At 40.1% G+C, this 18,086-nt stretch overlaps 1 protein-coding gene across 1 annotated transcript; it reads right to left on the bottom strand.

The window, feature by feature from the left end:
* Positions 1–1,543: 1,543 nt before the first annotated feature.
* Positions 1,544–17,719, bottom strand: Rap2b (RAP2B, member of RAS oncogene family). Its single transcript, XM_005325687.5, has one exon. The coding sequence runs from the start codon at positions 17,223–17,225 to the stop codon at positions 16,674–16,676; it is 552 nt and encodes a 183-aa protein (XP_005325744.1). The 5' UTR covers positions 17,226–17,719; the 3' UTR covers positions 1,544–16,673.
* Between the last annotated feature and the right edge of the window lie 367 nt (positions 17,720–18,086).

The following is an 18,086-nucleotide window of genomic DNA, read 5'->3' on the forward strand; positions in this document are numbered from 1 at the left end:
TAGTCTACGCTCTCTTTTCCCTCTTACTCAGCCATCACTTTTCATTTCTATTTAGAGCCTAAGAAGCCAATTTCAGGAAACTGAGCTAAATTGCATTAGAAAGCAGCTTTCTACCAAAGTGGGATTATTGAAGGCAGAAAAACTCTAGTTTTAAAGAGATCATGGCTTCATTTCACAGAGGGCAGAAAGTTTATGCCATTTCTAGCAACACAATATAGGTACACAAAATAAATGTTTTCATGTAATTCTAAGAATGCAATATTTGGGGACAAAACAAAGCAGTTGTATTCAGGATGAAAGCAATAAATGGTCATACAAATTACTCAAGAAAGCAATATTGAGTTTTTGTCTTTTTTTTTTTTTTTTAAGCACGGATGATTACTTGAAGTTCTAGAGAACCAGAAATAGTTCACACTGAGCCCCACAGGAAGTGGAGATAAGGCTCATCATGTCTTGCCCAGGAGAATCTGAACAGCTGCTCTTTAATTTGAGAGACTGGCTGAACACTGTGACAAGCAAAAGTACCTAAGATTTAACTGTGTTGGAGTCTGAATATTTTCTATACTCTACTTGACAAAGTGGGAGAAAGAAGAGATGAAGTATAAGGAAAAAGAGGCTGGAAACAAAGATATTTCTTCTATATTTTATAGGAAAACATTGATTCAGTGGTAGGAAATTTGAATGTATAATACATATATCATATGTCATATACTTATTACATATACATGTGTATATGTATGTATACGTGAACTAAGTACAAAAACATGCTCTCATCCCTTGATGGGCCATGACTCATTATAGGATGAAGCAAACCAGCCCTCCAATACCCACAAGGAATCACCTGTCCACCCAAGATCTCAGCTGGCTGTTACTTCTCTTCCTCATTTCTAGTTCTTCCTCAGTCCTAACCTTCGGGTAAACAGAAGTGGTTTCTTGCAAGATGTGATTTGAAATGAAAGCAATTAAAACTACATTTTGAAATTATCAAAGGGAGTCATAATATAATTCAGAATGTATTATTTTCATGCATGTCCAATTTTTCCACATTATCATTTGAAATGCAATTACATGATTTGTGCTGAAGGGTCTAAGTTTTTCATGCAATCGTTCAAGAATGCAAAGTAGATTAATTAAATTTGGGGGAAATCTATCTTTATCACCATTCAAAAAGAGATTAATGTATTTTCTCTAATTTACAGAATTAGAGGACTTAATCATGGATTTATGGATAAAGCACACATACTTCTGAAATAGAAGCAATTATCAGCCCCCCCAAAAAAATTCACAGCATATTATCTCCATTATTTTTCTCCAAGGATATATTTTAATTCCTTGTTCTCAACAAACATGGTAAGTTCTTTGTTAATGCCACAATTCATCATCTAACAGAGAAGTACTTCCATAATAGAGGATCTTTCAAATTGTCTTTTAAAAATGATATTGTGATAACATGTATTACTTTCCTATACAGATTAATCCCCAGTCACAAAGAAGGATGTTTGGTGGTTCACAATTACTTTGCAAATTTCAGAAACATGGTTAATTTTGGACTAAGAAGTTGAAATGCAATGTAAGCAAGAGCCAGATGAAACATCAAGTTTTCCATTCCTTACTCTTACAGGCATTCGAATCACCATGAGATCAAGTAGGTATCCATTTTTCAGGGTGTCACAAGGCAGACTAAAGTAGAATTGAATGGAGAACAGTTTTATTTCCAGCTTAGCCATCACCTAACTTTGTCAAGGAGCAAATCACATTTCTGGGTATCAGCACTATCATCTTTAACTTGAAGCTACTGACTCTATAAATGATTCTCAGATGTTGAGTGTTTGGACAAATAGCATCATCACCAGCTGGAAACTTGTTAGAAATACTACCTTCCACGGCCCAGTACTAACTGAACCAAAAACTCTGGAGTTGTAGTCAGATACCCACGTGTTTCTGATACAGCCTCCAGTGTGAAGACCAGCAGACTGCATGGTCTCCTAGCATGACTAGCAAGTGAACTGTCTCTTTGTGAGCTTGTGAAATTGAGGATTGTGCCTTATTTGTCCAGCACCTAGAATTCCTCAATGAATGAATGTGTGATTGGAGGTATCATCTCCATAGCAATCTCTTTCCCTCGAATTCCTAATATCCTTTATCCATGACCATTTCATGGCACGTGTGTCTCCTTTATCATTGTCACTCTGTTGTTACTGTCATTTATGTAATAGGTCTTTATCTTGTTTATGAATCAGTCACCCTCCATAGTAACTTTTCTTCTTATATTCCATAAAATAGTGGTTCCCAAGTTTCACAAGGGGACAGATTATCGGACAATACCATCTGTGTTTCTGACTGAGCAGGTCATCTGGTCAGCATATCATATGGAAACACAAAAGATTCTGAATACCCAAAGCACTCCTGAGCAAAAGAGTCATACTGAAGGCATTAAAATACCTGATTTCAAAATATTCTACAGATCCATAGTAACAAAAATAGCATGATACTGTCATAAAAACATCCATGGAGACCCACAGAACAGAAGACTAAGAAATAAACCCATGAATCTATAACCATCTGATTTTTCACAAAGGTGCCAAAACATACATTGTAGAAAAGATAGCCTCTTCAACAAACGATGGTGGGAAAATTAGAAATCTATAGATAGAAGATGGAAACTAAACCTCTACTCTCGTCCTGCAAAAAAAATCAATTCAAGCCAGGTGGAGTAGCTCACACCTGTAATTTCAGCTACTTAGAAGACTGAGGCAGGAGGACCCCAAGTTTGAGGGCAGCCTGGGCAACTTAAAGAATTCCTGTTTCAAAATAAAAAATAAAAAGAACTGGGGATGTAGTACAGTTGCATAATGCCGCTGGTCTCAATCCCAAGTACCAAACCAAACCAAACAACAAATAAACACAACTCAAAATGAATCCAAGACCTTAAGACCTGAGACTGAAACTACTAGAGAAAAATAGGGGAAATACTTCACCATATTGGTAAAAGCAATGATTTCCTGAATAGGACTTTAATTGTTCAGGAATTAATAGCAAGAATTGATACATTGAATTATATTAATTAAAAATCTTCACAGAACAAAGGAAACAATCAAGAAAGTAAACAGACAACCTATAGAATGGGAGGAAATCTTTCCCAGCTGTTCATCTGACAGAGATTAATATCCCAAATATATAAAGTACTCAAAAAAGTCAACACCAAAAGAATAAGTAATCCCATCAATAATAGGTAAAGGATCTGAGCAGACTTCTCAAAACATACTCCTCCAAAAAGCATCAGGAATGACCAATACATACGGGGGAAATGCTCAAACTCTTTAGTCATCAGAGAAATGAAATCAAAACTACATTGGGATTCCCTCTCACCCCAGTTGAAATGGCTTTATCAAAAATAATAAAATAGGGGCTGGGGTTGTGGCTCAGTGGTAGAGCACTCACCTAGCACATGTGAGGCCCTGGGTTTGATTCTCAGCACCACATAAAAATAAATAAAATAAAGGTATTGTGTCCAACTACACCTAAATATATATATATATATATATATATATATATATTTAAAATAAAATAAATACAAAATAAATGCTGTTGAGGATGTGGAGGAAAAGGAACCCTTATACACTCCTGATGGATTACTAATCAGTACAGCCACTGTGGAAAGCAACGTGAAGGTTCCTCACAGAACAAAAAATCAGACCACTATATGATCCAGTTCTGCCACTCCTGGGTCTGTGCCCAAAGGGACAAAGTCAGCAAGCAGAAGACAGACCTGCGTGCCTATGTTTACTGTGGCATGACCACAATAGCCACATCACAGATGAGGCCAGGTGCCCATCTACAGTGCACGAGGAAAGAAATGTACGTGTACCGCAATGCAGCATTATCCAGCCACAAAGAATCAATTGTGTCATTTGCAGAAAAATCAATGGAACTGGAGGACATTGTGTTAAGTGAAAATGAACTACAAAAGGATGAGTATTGCATGCTTTCTCTTCTATGTGGACAGTTTTTAGTTAAAACAAACAAACTAAGGATGAACCCCAAATAGAAAAGGAACTGTTAGGAAAAGGTGAAGGCGGATGGGGGAGGGACGAAGGGACATGGTCAAAGCATGAGTTATGCATGTGTGGAAATGTTACAGAGAAATCCATAAAACTGCACAATTAAGACACAGTAGTAACATACTTTTAAAATAGAAAAAGGAAAAAGAAATTCCAATATAACATAAATTCAAAAGGTTATCTAATAGTTTTTTCCTTCATAAAATAATGGATCAGTTTTTAAATGATTCAAAAGTGTGTTTATTAAATAGTAATTTTCTTAACTATATAGTAAATGATTTAATTTTTGTACAGAGCTTTTTTAAGAATCATTCTGCCTCAGCCAACACAAAGCTGAATTCAGAAAGCCAGTGTATAGGAGGCACAGGTGGATAAGATAGTAATTTCTCCCAATATCCTGAAACAATTTCAACCTTGCTTTTGACAACTTGACATAACATTTAAGTTCATTAGCACTACAAAAGCTCTGCCATTCCAATCTATAATTCATCAGAATTGAAAAATTAAAAACATGCCCACAGCTTTTTACTTTATAAGAATAGTTGCATGAAGTTGATGTAGAATTTGATAGTCTATTTTTTTTCTGCTGATTGTGGTCTATTATTTTAGCATTGTAGTTAAAAAAAATATTTCTCTTTATAACCATTTGTTCATTTATTTGTTCAACTAATAATACTAATTTGCATTGGCGCTGTTTTTCGTTCTGGGAAACAAGGATGAGATACAGTTCCAGTTCTTGCCAATTCAGGCTCACCTTCTAATGGGAGAAACTAATAGTAACTAAGCATCTGTCTTATGACTTAAGGAACTTATTCATGCATGCTGTCCATCATGAATTCAAGTGTGCCTGTTACCATAATTTTTCCTAACTGCAAACAGTAAAATATAGTTGAAATCCTAAGTAAATACTTCTACGACTCAGCAACCCTCTGTTTTCAATCTGCAGATTCTATGAGCACCCTATTGCTCCCCACCTTCCTCTACCTTCTCTTCCTGGAAGCCATACACTAAATCCAAGGAAAGACCAAAGTTAATTAGAGTGGCATTGTATGTATTCAGCATGGTACGAAGCAGAAAGTTATGTAAGAGTGTAAATTATGGTTGATACGGGAACCAGGACTTAAGAGTGTATTTTGGACAAAAGCTTTAACACTATTCAGGCAAATTATGTTACAAAAAAATAACACCAAGAGAAAAGTACTCTGAAGGATCCAGTTTTTAAGATAACAAATTTCATACAGAGCTCATCCTTGCTCTAAGATGTACATAAAGATTAGCCCAGAAAATATCTGGTTCACAAACATAAATAAGGAAATCAAATTTCAGTTTGATGTCAACAGTAATCACAAGCTCACTTTGTCAACTATCTCCTGATTATTATTGATAAAATGTTCTACTTCTTAAGGAATCCAGAGTCTATAAAAAGCTTTTATTCTAATACTAAAAATATAAAAATCAGGTTCCTGTAAACTATGTAAGTTCTCATATGCAATACTTTAAACTCTTCTCAGAATTCATTGCAGACAACAAATCTATTGATAACCTCTGACCAAAAACATTAAAATAAAAAAATTTAAAAAGTCTTTTCTATAGTTTAAGTGTTGGACTTGAGGAGTAAAAATAAAGTTAATTTAGGTGGTGCATTTCACTATCTTACCATAACTGATCATTTTCATCCTATGATTTTTTAACTGCATATTAAGTGATTAAATCAAAGTACTTTCTAGGTTATCTTATGTATTTATTTTTGCTATATTATCATCTCTATTCATTATTCAGAATTGTTACTCCACTCCCACTTCAAATGTCACTCCACTCCCACTCTATAGGCAGTTTGGATACTTCCCCCACAAGATAGTACAAAACAACTCTATTATTTGTAATTAAGATGATATACATCTTGCCAAAATCACCACTACCATGATGAATCCAAATTATAACTTTGGGTAATTAATATACATTTTTCTTTTATTCAGAAAATGCCACTCTACTGAGACTTTTTTAAAAAAAAAAAAAAGAATTAATTAAATAAGAAAATGGGAATTTTGCTACAAAATGTAAAGTAGGAAGAGTTTATGATAGTACTTAAAAATAATTACTGATTTTTTTAAAATAATAATAAAATGGTAACTTATCACAGGGTGAATTTGTTTTCTACTGAAAACATAGAATTGAAAATCATTTTCATGTCATAAAATATAAATACAAATAATAATATTGCAAAACATTCTATATAATGAATTTATTCATTTAAAATTATGAATACATATATTTTCTTGGCTACTGGACACAGTAATTCATAACTCATTATTTTCCTTTGCTATATTTTTTTAATTATAAAGAACAACATTCCCCAATGCCAATAAAACCTAAGAAAAAAGTTGTGAAATAGCACAGATAAATGATTATAAAATGGGAAGACAGGTAAAAGAAAAACAGGAAATTTTGATATATCAAATGTTTTTTTCCAATCTTAATTGAAATCATATTACCAATTAAATCCAAGCTTTCCATTTTCAATTCAATAAAAAGACACTATGAAAAATAAAAAATTTTTTTATCATTACAATCCATTCTACTACAAAATTATTCTTAAATTTGAGAAGGAAGTTTCAGCTACTCAAATCACTTATGAGGCAGGTGCGGCAGTGCATGCCTATAAATCCTAGCAGCTGGGAAGTTTGAGGCAAGAAGATCCCAAGTTCAAGGCCAGCCTCAGCAACTTAGCAAGATCCTATCTCAAAATAAAACATTAAAAGAGCTGTAGATGTGGCTCAGTGGTAAAGCATCCCTGGGTTCAATCCCTAGTAGCCCCCCCCCCAATAAACCAAATCAAGCCCACATTGTTTATATAGACCCTTCCAGCTTGGTAGCATTTTCCAGGGTGCTTGGAGATCACTCTGGTTATTATAAAACTGTGACATTCCCTGTGCGTAGGAATGTTTGATTTCAAAATGCACGCCCTATGCAATGTGGAGCATTGTCCCAACAAGCAAAGTGCCTAAAGATCTGGTTGCTTAAAGTTTTTACGGGTATATCGCACAGGTTTTGAAACACCTATTTCATTTAAAACCTGAGGACAAAAGCGATCCTGCTTCTTCAGAGTCAAGATTTGAGGTTATTGAGTTAATACCACATGAATGAACTTGCTGACAGGATACTTCATGCTGAATTCCAGGTTTTGGCAGCCACAGCTCATGTACTAAATAGAGGCTGGCAGATTCCAGAGGCACTTCCTTACCATGCACTCCCCACTGCCCATGCTTCGCTGTTCCTGGGGCCACCCTGCGGGTTTGGGCGCAGGGAGGTGTGCGCAGAGGAAAGGGAGATGCTGATGGTAAAGATGAACATCCACAGGGAAAGGACATCCTTTCTATCCAAAGCCAGGAGGCCAGGCTCGGAATAGGGTCCTGGCCTCTGTCTCAAGGGCTGTGAGGTGCACTAGGGGGAGATGTGTAAAAGCCAGACGCCTTTAGGCTGTCTCCCAATAAAGACTGAAGGGCCAGGATCTAAGCTGCAGGAGTGCCTTCAAGCTCCCAAGTTCCAGTCCACCTGCTGGGTGGTCAGCTGCCCCGAGGCCCGTGTCTATCAGTTCATCATCCAGCTGGAATGCACTCTTCTTTGGAGTAGCCTCCTCTCCAGATAACCAAACCTGACAAATATGGCTGCACTGTCTCCCCGAGTCGTGGACTTCCCAGAGTGGCCGAGGGGGTGTCTACAGCACCAGAGGAGCCACTGGTGCTTGTTTTAAAAGGAAAGCGCTCACCGCAGTGCTCAGGAGCAAGGGGTGTCCTAACTGCTCTCAGACCAGTTGAGACTCAGCCTCCCCCTCTGGGCTAGCCTCCTCCATCCCCAGGAGGTTAGGCTGAGAGCGGTGGTTCTCAAGCTGGGCCCATGGTGCCCTTGACAGGCAATGGCTGCCAACATCTTGACTGTCACCACCGGGGTGGGAGGATGCTCCTGGCATTTTGCAGGTAGAGACCAGGGCTGCTGCTGAGCACCCTGGAGGGGACAGACACGGTCTGGCCCTACCTGTTCCTAGGGCTGAGGCTGATAGATCCCCAGTGCTTTTATGACAGCACAGGATACTCCAGCCCATAGGAGAGCGCTAGGCCCTCACAGCTTCCAAGTTGCGACTTCCTAATGGAGCACAACTTTGCACAGAAGGAATCCTCTAGAGTTAGAGGGACAGGGGAGTGGGGATGTGGCCAAATAGTGACTCCTCTTCCTGCTCCAGGTACTCCTCTACCTAGCAACAGGAGTGCTGGGGCAACCTGCTCAATGCTACCAACATGATGGAGAGACATCAGTCCCCGACCACCATCCAGGCTCCCTCAGTGATCCAGGGAAAGCTGGGCTGCACAGACACGCAGGGAAACAGGTCTGCTTTCAGGTGGCTTGGTGACCACTGGCACCACCCTTCACAAAGCCATGATCTCTGGGGCTAGTTCTAAATTTTGTGCTGGGGCTAGTTCTAAATTTTTGGCCTCAGCCCAGGACTAGTGAGGAAGGAGAAATGGTCTGGAAATATTTTTTTGCAATTCTAAAAAACGTGGAAATAAATATTCCTACAAACTAATTCATTTTTTAAAAAAACTTTTATCAGTTTTAAAAACAAAACACAGAGGTTGTCAATACCTGTTGAATGGGCAATCTTCTCTGGCTGCAAATAGAGTGGGAAAATGTTCTATTATGTGAATACCACATTTACACAACCATCCATTAAACAGCACTTCTGTCTTTTATCAATTAGTGTGGATTAGGGACAGAGAAAACCATTTGTTTAAGCAAAGATGTGATGAATTAAATGATACACAAAAGGAAAAATAAGAGGCAATATGACTCAGAAAAGCTAAAATAACTAAACTCAATTCCAAACTCAAGAGTTTCTCTAGTAAGAGATGAATAATATTAAAATTAAACTTAGAAATAGTCTTATAATGCTATTACCTACTTACAGTGTAGAATTTAAAACTATCTAGAACATATTTTAATACATACACAAATGCACATTATAATATATAAAATGCATTTCTAAGCATTCTTATAGAATTATGCTGGTACAGACGTCTCGAGGCTCTTTTCTTTCTTTCTTTTTTTTTTTTTAGTTGTAGATGGATATAATATCTTTATTTTTAGTTATTTATTTTTATGTGGATCAAACCCAGGGCCTCACATATATGAGGCAAACGCTTCTACCACTGAGCTACAGCCCCAGGCTGAGCCTCTTTTCTTGAATGAGATATAACTCAATAAAACATTGCCTCTAAAGAGAATACTTTATTATGTTAATATTAATAAGCATATTAGTGTTAGAATATTTTGAGTCTGTGTCTAAAACCAAAGTTTGAAAACTTTATAAATGGTCAGAGAGCATACAAAATAATGAAATCCTTGATTCGAGCTATAAAACTAAGTAATAAATCTGTATTTCATAAATGATCCTATAGCAATCAGATTTTTCAAAAAATCAATTAAGGACCCTTCCTTGAACTCTTTTGCTACTTCTACAATTTGGAATTAGTCACTAGAAATCATTTTACAAACCACAGGAGATTAATAATCACAACTACACCCTTCAATTCACACATTTTTGTTGCAATTGCACTATTTTTACCTCTTACAACTTGGTACCCAACATCTCTTTCTCTGAGCTGGTTGCCTTTCTTCCAACAAGCTCTAAAATCATGAGAGGAGCTTTTATATAAAATATTATTAGCTTAGCAGACTTGAAATGTCAGCTTCGTTCTTTGGCACACTCATTTTTACAAGATTATCTCTTTCCAAAAAAATACTCTGCCCTGAGTCTTCTTTATATGAAGAACCCCGAAAGACTATGCTTATATTATTTCTTTCCTGGAAAACAGAACCTAAGTTGTTCTCTCCTGTTTGTTTTCTCATTTAAAAAAAAAAAAAAAGTGAATAAATTTCAAACTTTTCCCCCTTTTCCCTTTGAATTGAACAGATTATGTTCAATTTTAGAGAAACTCAAAAAGGAAAGTGGAAATGATGCACAAATACATGAAACCACAGTAGTTTTATCACACAGTACCACAAACAACAAAACAATTGTTTCTGAATCTTCATGGGATCCAATTTTATTTACAACATCCTCATGCCTTTCTGAGGATAGGTCCAGTTTTCAAAAAAATTATCTACTTTATTGCCTGCCAGACAGACCTACAGCATTATAACTGATACCAGTACTAATGCATGCTATTCTCATAGCCACTAGGGGAAGAAGCATAAGATTGTTGCTCTTAAAACATTAAAGTTAAACATTAGTCTTTGCCCACAGGTAATAGTATGTGCTCAATAAATGTTTGTGGAATAAAAAAGGAATCCATTTCAGCCAGTTGACTACAAATAAATGAACCACACATTTTTCAAAGCTCTAACAAACTTAGCCTCACATAATCCTGCAAGAAATTTTATTTCAAAGAGTAAGTATTGTCAACTGAGCAAGAAACAACACAAAGAGATATTCCCTCCAAGTTATAAAACCCATGGACACTCAGGATTCCTTCCGCAACAAGGCCATTTTGCTTTTCCCATCTATCCATTCCGGACATCTATTTCTGCTTCTCAGAAATTAAGACTTACTGATTAAGACTTTAGAACTCCTCATCCATTATTCTTTCGCTCTCTTAAAATAGTTGAGTTCTAATGAATAAACTATTAAATAATTCAGATTGTCTTAGAAATGGTAATCAGGATGCTGTTAAAATATATTATTCCAAAACCAATATCACCTTGAAATTTTAACAGTTTAATAAAATCAAGTAGTAGTAATCCAAAGTAATGGCAGTAGAAATCAACATAAAATAAAAGTCAAGATAAAAATAGACTAACACTGCTAGACTTTCACTACACTAGCACTAGCTGATGATAGAGCTCTCTAACACTTCACAGGGCTCAAACTGTCAGCCATAAATGTTTTAAAGTAAAATGTAGCCTCAGAATAACATATACTAATTTCTTTTAACAGATGGCAAACTAGACTTTAAAAAAAAAAACCACAAAAATCTTATTTTATGTGTAGTTGAAATGGAAGACATAGTTCCAAAGATCATCATGATAAACCTAGCATCAATAGAGAAGACAAAAACCTACCATTCTCTAGTCATGGTGCAGCTTCTATTGAGTAGTTTCAGACTCTTTAAAATATTCCATATTCTCTTCATTCTGCAAATAGTTACTAAGCAAAGACAGTGAGCCCGAGACTGCCATGCTACAGAAAGGACAACAGTCAACAAGAAGGTGAAAAAGAAATATTTTTGCCAGAAACATTTATTAACATCATCATTATTAGGGCAAAAGCAAGCAAATACCCCCAAGTCCAGAAAATACTAAAGATGTAAAAGAGTTCTGAGTAAGGTCCCTTCTTCATACCCAAACATGAACAACAGCTTTTATTCTTTCAGCTTATCAACTCCACCCAGCTCTGAAATCTGAGAAGAGCAACTCCACTATTTATTAGATCTCAACACACTATTTTTTTCCTCCCTTTTTGGTGCTGGGGATCAAACCCAGGGCCTCATGAAAGCTACACATGAGCTCTACCACTGAGCCATATCCTCAGGCCTCAGCCCACTATTTCTTAAGCCTCGACACTACCTTTAATTCCCAGACCTTTATCCTGGAGTCCTGGGAACTTCCTTGGGTGTTAAGATGCATAATGAGACAAGACACAGTCCCAGTTGGGTAGAATGCATTTTCCAGACTGGTAACAACGGAACTGAGACTGAATTAATTAACTAGCACCTGGACCTCTGAGAAGACACACATACACACAGTGATCACTACAACCTAAAAATTAAAATTCTCTAACAACTTATTTTTAGAATCCTTGCTAGGAAGCAGGAAAAATTAAAATGCTTGCCTTTTTTATTTCAAGGGAAAAAGAAGACAAATATTTTATTATTTCCTTTATTATTTATTTATTTATTCATTTAATTTATTTTCTTATTTTGCAGTGCTGGGGATGGAATCCAGGGCTTCAAGTACTGAACTACATACCTGCAGCCCTGAGAAGACAAATTAGTTTAAAGCAGTTTGCCAAAGACATGAGTCTTTATCAAAAACATGGGGGTGGGTGGAGATGAGAGGGCAGTTGATTCTAACCATTGATTCTAATCATTGAAGCTATTGTCCCTGATCATTTTGTTGTTGTTGTTGTTTAAGAGTCAACCAAATTAACATTAAAACCACAGCCAAGGTACTCAGAGAAGGTGACAATGATCAAAAGCCCCATCTACCATGTGTCTGCCCTGTCCTACTCACAGGACAATCTGACAATCCAAGTGTGAATGGTGGGTGTCTTCTGGAGCAGTGGATTTCTATGGAGGTTTTCTACAACCGGTAGAAAGCAGGCTACAAGGGTGCCCAGGTCTTCCATCTATGTCTCTATCCAAGAGGCTCTCAGGAGAGTACCCTTCTGGAGTTTGGACTAGGTCATTTGTTCTCAAAATGTGGTCCCTGGACCAACAACATCACAATCACCTGGACACTTGTTAGAAATTAAAATGACAAAAGTCCTAACCCAAATCCACTGAATTAAACAACAACAACAACAAAAAAAAAAAAACTGGAAGAGGGGTCCAACAATGTTTTAACCTTCAAGTCATTTTGGTTTATGGTCCTTTGAGAACCTCTGGTAAATCTCTATAGCCTTCTCAAGCCACCAAAATCCTACTGTGAGTAGATCAACACTCACCTAGAACTAGGGGCCCATCTGATTAAACTCATCTAATCATCCCTACCATCAACAAAACCAGCTACATTTTCATAAATTTATGTTAGCCAGCTTTTCCCAATTAAGCAGACAATGTGAAAAATATCTGATGTCATTTTAACTAAAAGTGGTGATCTCCAGATAAAATCTTGGTTCCCTTCACATTTATGATGTGAAAACTCATTCTAGCTGTCATGCAAAACAAATCTAAGTTTCTGTGAGTTAAGGTGCAGGAATTGGCATCTCTTTCCCAAGACCCAGCTGCTACATTCGACTTTCTCTCTTTGCCATCCCTTCCCACCCAGAACTCACTTAAGAGTGCCACCAGGAAACCTCAACAGATGGGGCATTTGGGGGTTCCCACCCACAGGAAATATTAACTAGCCAGAAAGCATGAAGTCTCACATACAGAGAACTCTTAACATCATACAGATCTGGTTCCAAAACCTGGTTCAAGGAAAAGTCCATGTCAGCAGCTAACATGGAAAACACAACCCAAAATCCATAGCACTCAAAGCTGAAGGTGTTAAAACTACATAGATACCTCAACTTTCCTGAGGTGGTCACAGAGGAGGTGAAAAATAATCCTTTGAAATGACATAAAACTGGGATGGCTGTCAGAGGCCAAAAAAGGAAGCTGTTAAAAAACAGCAGGGGTCAAGTTTAATAGCCAGCCAGGCTCCTCAAGAAGGCTTCTTTCCCAAACTCCTCCCTCCCTCCCTCCCTGCTCCATTTCCTTAACACTCCAAGTCAGCCTGACTTTGTCATTCAAACAAACGCTCTTATCTCTTCACACCACAAAACCAGAAGCGGTTCCTCCTAGCCAAATAAACATTGTAAAGACTTTTTTTTTTTTAAGAAAAAAGTAGAAATGTCCCTAAATTTCTCTCAATTTTGTCCAGAAAATAACAGAGAAAACCAAAAGAGCACAGAACTATTTTTCCTGCTCCAGTACACATAAAATTGCTTTGAGAACCCAAAAAGCATTTATTTTACAGTATTCGGTAAAAACATGTTAAACTCTTCTGCTCTGCCACCCTAGACCTATACAGAATTTAGTCATGCAAGTGACTAAACCCTGCAGGAAGGTGATTAATGCACCCAGCAATCTATTCCATTTCCAAATTCCCATTTTCAAATATTTCCTGTCAGGATTATATAATTTCTTAAATTATATACCTACTAGCTTTTTTGTCAAAAGCTTTCCAATTAATAAAAATAAGAATGATAGAATCGTCAAATACCTTGTTTTTTACAAATTCTTCAGAGTACTTGTCACATCTTCAGAATTTTCAACAATTTGGATTGAATTAAGTAACCAAATTTACTCAAATGCAAGAACGAATCCTTGCAATAACATCGATTTGGACAGTTTCTCTCAGTTTCTACAATTGCTTTCTAGTTGTGTTTGATTATCAACCTAAGTGGGATCAGTGGGGGAAAAGGGGGGGGGGGCAGGCCTACGTATCACAATCAAAATAAATAGTTCCTCCTCCACAAAGGAATACTGAAATGCCTCCCAGGCAAACCAACAACAAAAAAATCAAAACCACACATTTTAAGGCAAGATATGTTAATATAGCTTTAAAGAAACCTATAGCCTCTAATTTCTTTTGGCTTTGTTAGGGGAATAAATCCCTTTTGTTTGAAGACTCAGGACACTTCAACTATACTTAAAACCTAAGATGTATCAAGTACTCTAAAATACATAGACACTTTCTTTTATTCTGTAGAGGCTATTTTACAGATTAAAGACCTCCTTAAGAAAAATAAAAATTAAAAATAAAAAAGCTTACACTGCCTCCTACTGTCAGAAGGAAGAATTTATGAGGTCAAATATGGTCCACACACAGCACAGTGCAATAAGATCAAGGGAACAGATCTGTTTCCAAATGAAATTGCTGAAATACTGTCTATGACAGGTTCAGATACAGTGCAAAACACACCACATGGCATGATGTCAGCATGAGAAATCATCCCCAAACGGGCTTTCAACTTGATGCACAACATAAACACAACAGGATGAAGGACCCAAAGTGCCACCCTACTTGGCTGAGGGTGAAGTTCTCAGCTCTAAGTCAGCATTAGCAGTTGGTGCCCCTCCCACCTCTCACCCCACTACCCAGAGCAAGCCAATGGCTCCATCTCAGAATACAACCAAGATGCCTCCTCATCTTTTAGTCAGCAGGTATGGCCAGGGCTTCCTAGGCCTGAGGACTTTCTCCACATTTAAGAAGTTGGAAGGAATGTCACACCCAACTTGTCACAGAGATACATCTGTTTATCTTCAAAATTTGACAGCTCTGCTTCCTGCCCCTGCCTACCTCAGCCATGATACTGCATTACCACTGATGCTGTACATCACAGAATATGAAACACAGAAACACAAACAATACTTTTGGGCTTGTTTCTTTAAAAATGACATTTGTATTAAAAGTCTTAAAATGAAGAGACAATGATTAAACGAGTGGAATTAAAATTACAATTAGAACTTGATACATCATAACAGAGAAATTTTGCTCTTGCTTCTGAAGGTACACCCTATAACAGAAGATCAAAACATTTTAAAAATAATATGTAAGGGGAGCTAAACACCTGAAATTTGAACAAAATGAAGCAAAAAAAAAAAAGGGGGGGGGAGGGGACAACCCATTGCAAGACATGGACATTACATTTTAAAGGCTGAAAATAATAAATTCACTGAACAACACGCCCTATTGTCCTGGCTCCTTCAGGAAGATTACTGAAAGGAAATTGGTAAGTGGTTTGGGGAATAGCAGATTCTGGTACTGGTGGGAAGTTCACCGGTTGGCAGCGGCTGAACAGCTGAGTTTTGAAGGCACTCTGCAGACACAGGGGTGCTGGGGGCCCTGAATCACATTTACAAAGTCTTTGTATTATATTTTTAAAAGCTAGTCATTAAAATCTGTTGCTGCCAACCAAAAGAAATTTTTTTCTTTAAAAAAAGCTAAACTTAAAACACACACACACCATAGTACACACAAAAATGTGCAGGATCTGTAACATTTTTTTTTCACAGCTGATAAAAAAAAATACTACCATTCTCCCAAGGCTCCCCTTTGATACAGTAGGTAAACAAAATAGATTTTTTTTTTCCACAAATATCAGCAGACACTTTCTGGCACCCCACACTGTATTGGCATCAGTGTTAACAGTCCCAGTTCAGATGTGCAATACTTCAGATTGGATACAATGTAACAAGAATCCAACTTTGCATAGACATCCTCAGAATCACAACCAGTCACGAGGGGTTGCCCTTCCAAGCTGGCAGGAAAGGAACCCGATCTAAATTTCCAGCTACTCCTGGAAAATAAGGAAAAAACAAGAGTTTCTTCCTCTCCTTCTGCTCCTTCAAATGGGTTTCCCGGACTGGACTGGACTTCCATGTATGTAAAACTCGGAACTAGAAAAGAGTCATTAACAAAAGAGAGAGAGAGAGAGGGACAGAGGGAGAGAAAGAGAGAAGACCCCCCCTTCCACCTTCTTCCCCTCCACCTCCCCACCTCCATTTATTTCCAGGCTGAAACTTTTGCTTGCCGGGTGTCGAGCTGCCAATACAGCACCCTAACGGCCACTTAAACGGGGGAATATGCGTCAACCGAAATCAATGAGAAACGTACATGCTGCAAAGAGCCACATTTCCACCAGGGTCTCGGATGGTCAGGACGGGGCACCCCTCGGATACGGGGCGAAGGCAAGGGATGCGGGCCCCGGAAGCCAGCCGGGCTCCCGGGACACCCCGGCCAATGCAAAGTCGTCTCCAATCTCAAAGCAAGAAAGGAAATCACATTTAGAGAGTCAGATGCGTTTGGCTTTTGTGCGCAGAGCGAGGCCAGCGCCCGGCGGCCGCGGGCGCCTCAGAGGATCACGCAGGCCGAGCAGCAGCCCTCGTCGCCGTTGGGCTGAGCCGCGTAGTTCATCTGCCGCACGATCTCGGCGAAGAGCTCATCCACCGAGGCTTTGTTTTTGGCCGATGTCTCCATGAACGGGCAGCTCCACTCCTCGGCCAGGGCCTTGCCCTCGCCGTAAGAGACCTCGCGTTCGCCCTCCAGGTCCACCTTGTTGCCCACCAGGATCATGGGCACGCGCTCGTACCGCTTCACGCGGATGATCTGGTCCCGCATGGGCTTTATGTCCTGGAAGCTCTGCTGGTTCACCAGGCTGTAGACTAGGATGAAGCCCTGGCCGTTCTTGATGTACAGGTCCCGCATGGACGCGAACTGCTCGGTGCCCGCCGTGTCCAGGATCTCCAGCACCGACGGCGACGAGTCCACTTCGATCTCCTTGCGGTAGAAGTCCTCGATGGTCGGGTCGTACTTCTCGATGAAGGAGCCTGTCACGAACTGCACGGTGAGCGCGGACTTGCCCACGCCGCCCGAGCCCAGCACCACCACTTTGTACTCTCTCATGGCTCCGTCCGCGCTCGCACCACGCCTGCCACGGCCCCGTCGGGGCTGCGCGCCGCTGAAGGCTGGGCTTGGCGACTAGACTTCTCCCCTTCCTCAGCTCCGCAGCAAAAACCCACGCGAGCGCGGCCCGGAGCGTAGGGCGTGGAGATCGCGGGCAGGCTCCGGGCCGACCGGAGGCGGCGGCGGCGCGTCCCTGGGGCGCGGGTCCGGAGCCCCGCTGCAGTCCGCGGCGGCGGCGGCGGACCCGAGGACAATGCCGGCAGCTGAGCGAGGCGACGGCTGGAGTTCCTCACCGCGGCAGCCCAGGAGGGCAGGGAGGCGGCGGCACCGGGCTGCAGAGGCGGCTGCTAATTGCGCGTCGGGCCGGGACACGCAGGGCATGAGTCCCCGCGGAACGTGCGCCCACCGCTGAGGCCCATCGCGCTCTCTCCTGCAGCCTCCGTGGGGCGAGGGCTTCCTACTCGCCGCGCGCAGCCCGGCCCTCCCCGCGCGGGCGAGCATGCCCAGTGCGCCGCCCGTCGCCCGCCCGACTTCCGCGCCCGGTTTTCTGCTAGGTCGGGCGGAGGCGGGGTTAGAGGCGGGGCTCTGGATTTGAGTCTCGGGAAGCGGATTCCGGAGCCACGCGAGTCCAGGAACTAGATAAGTGTGTGCGCTGCGGGAGAAAGGTGTATCTACATGTCCAAGAGGAGCTGGGAAAGCTCGGACCGGAGGATGGAGGTCGCCTTCTTTTGTGGCTCTGGGGTTGTGCCGAGGGCGGCGGCCCTGCGAGAAGCGCGGAGCGTGGCGGGCCGGACCTGGGATGGGGTGGTTCTTGCTCTGGACTGCCCGGTATCAAAAATCCGAAGATGCTACTCCCAGAGC

This window comes from Ictidomys tridecemlineatus, chromosome 3, assembly GCF_052094955.1.
Source record: "Ictidomys tridecemlineatus isolate mIctTri1 chromosome 3, mIctTri1.hap1, whole genome shotgun sequence".
NCBI classification, from domain to species: Eukaryota; Metazoa; Chordata; class Mammalia; order Rodentia; family Sciuridae; genus Ictidomys; species Ictidomys tridecemlineatus.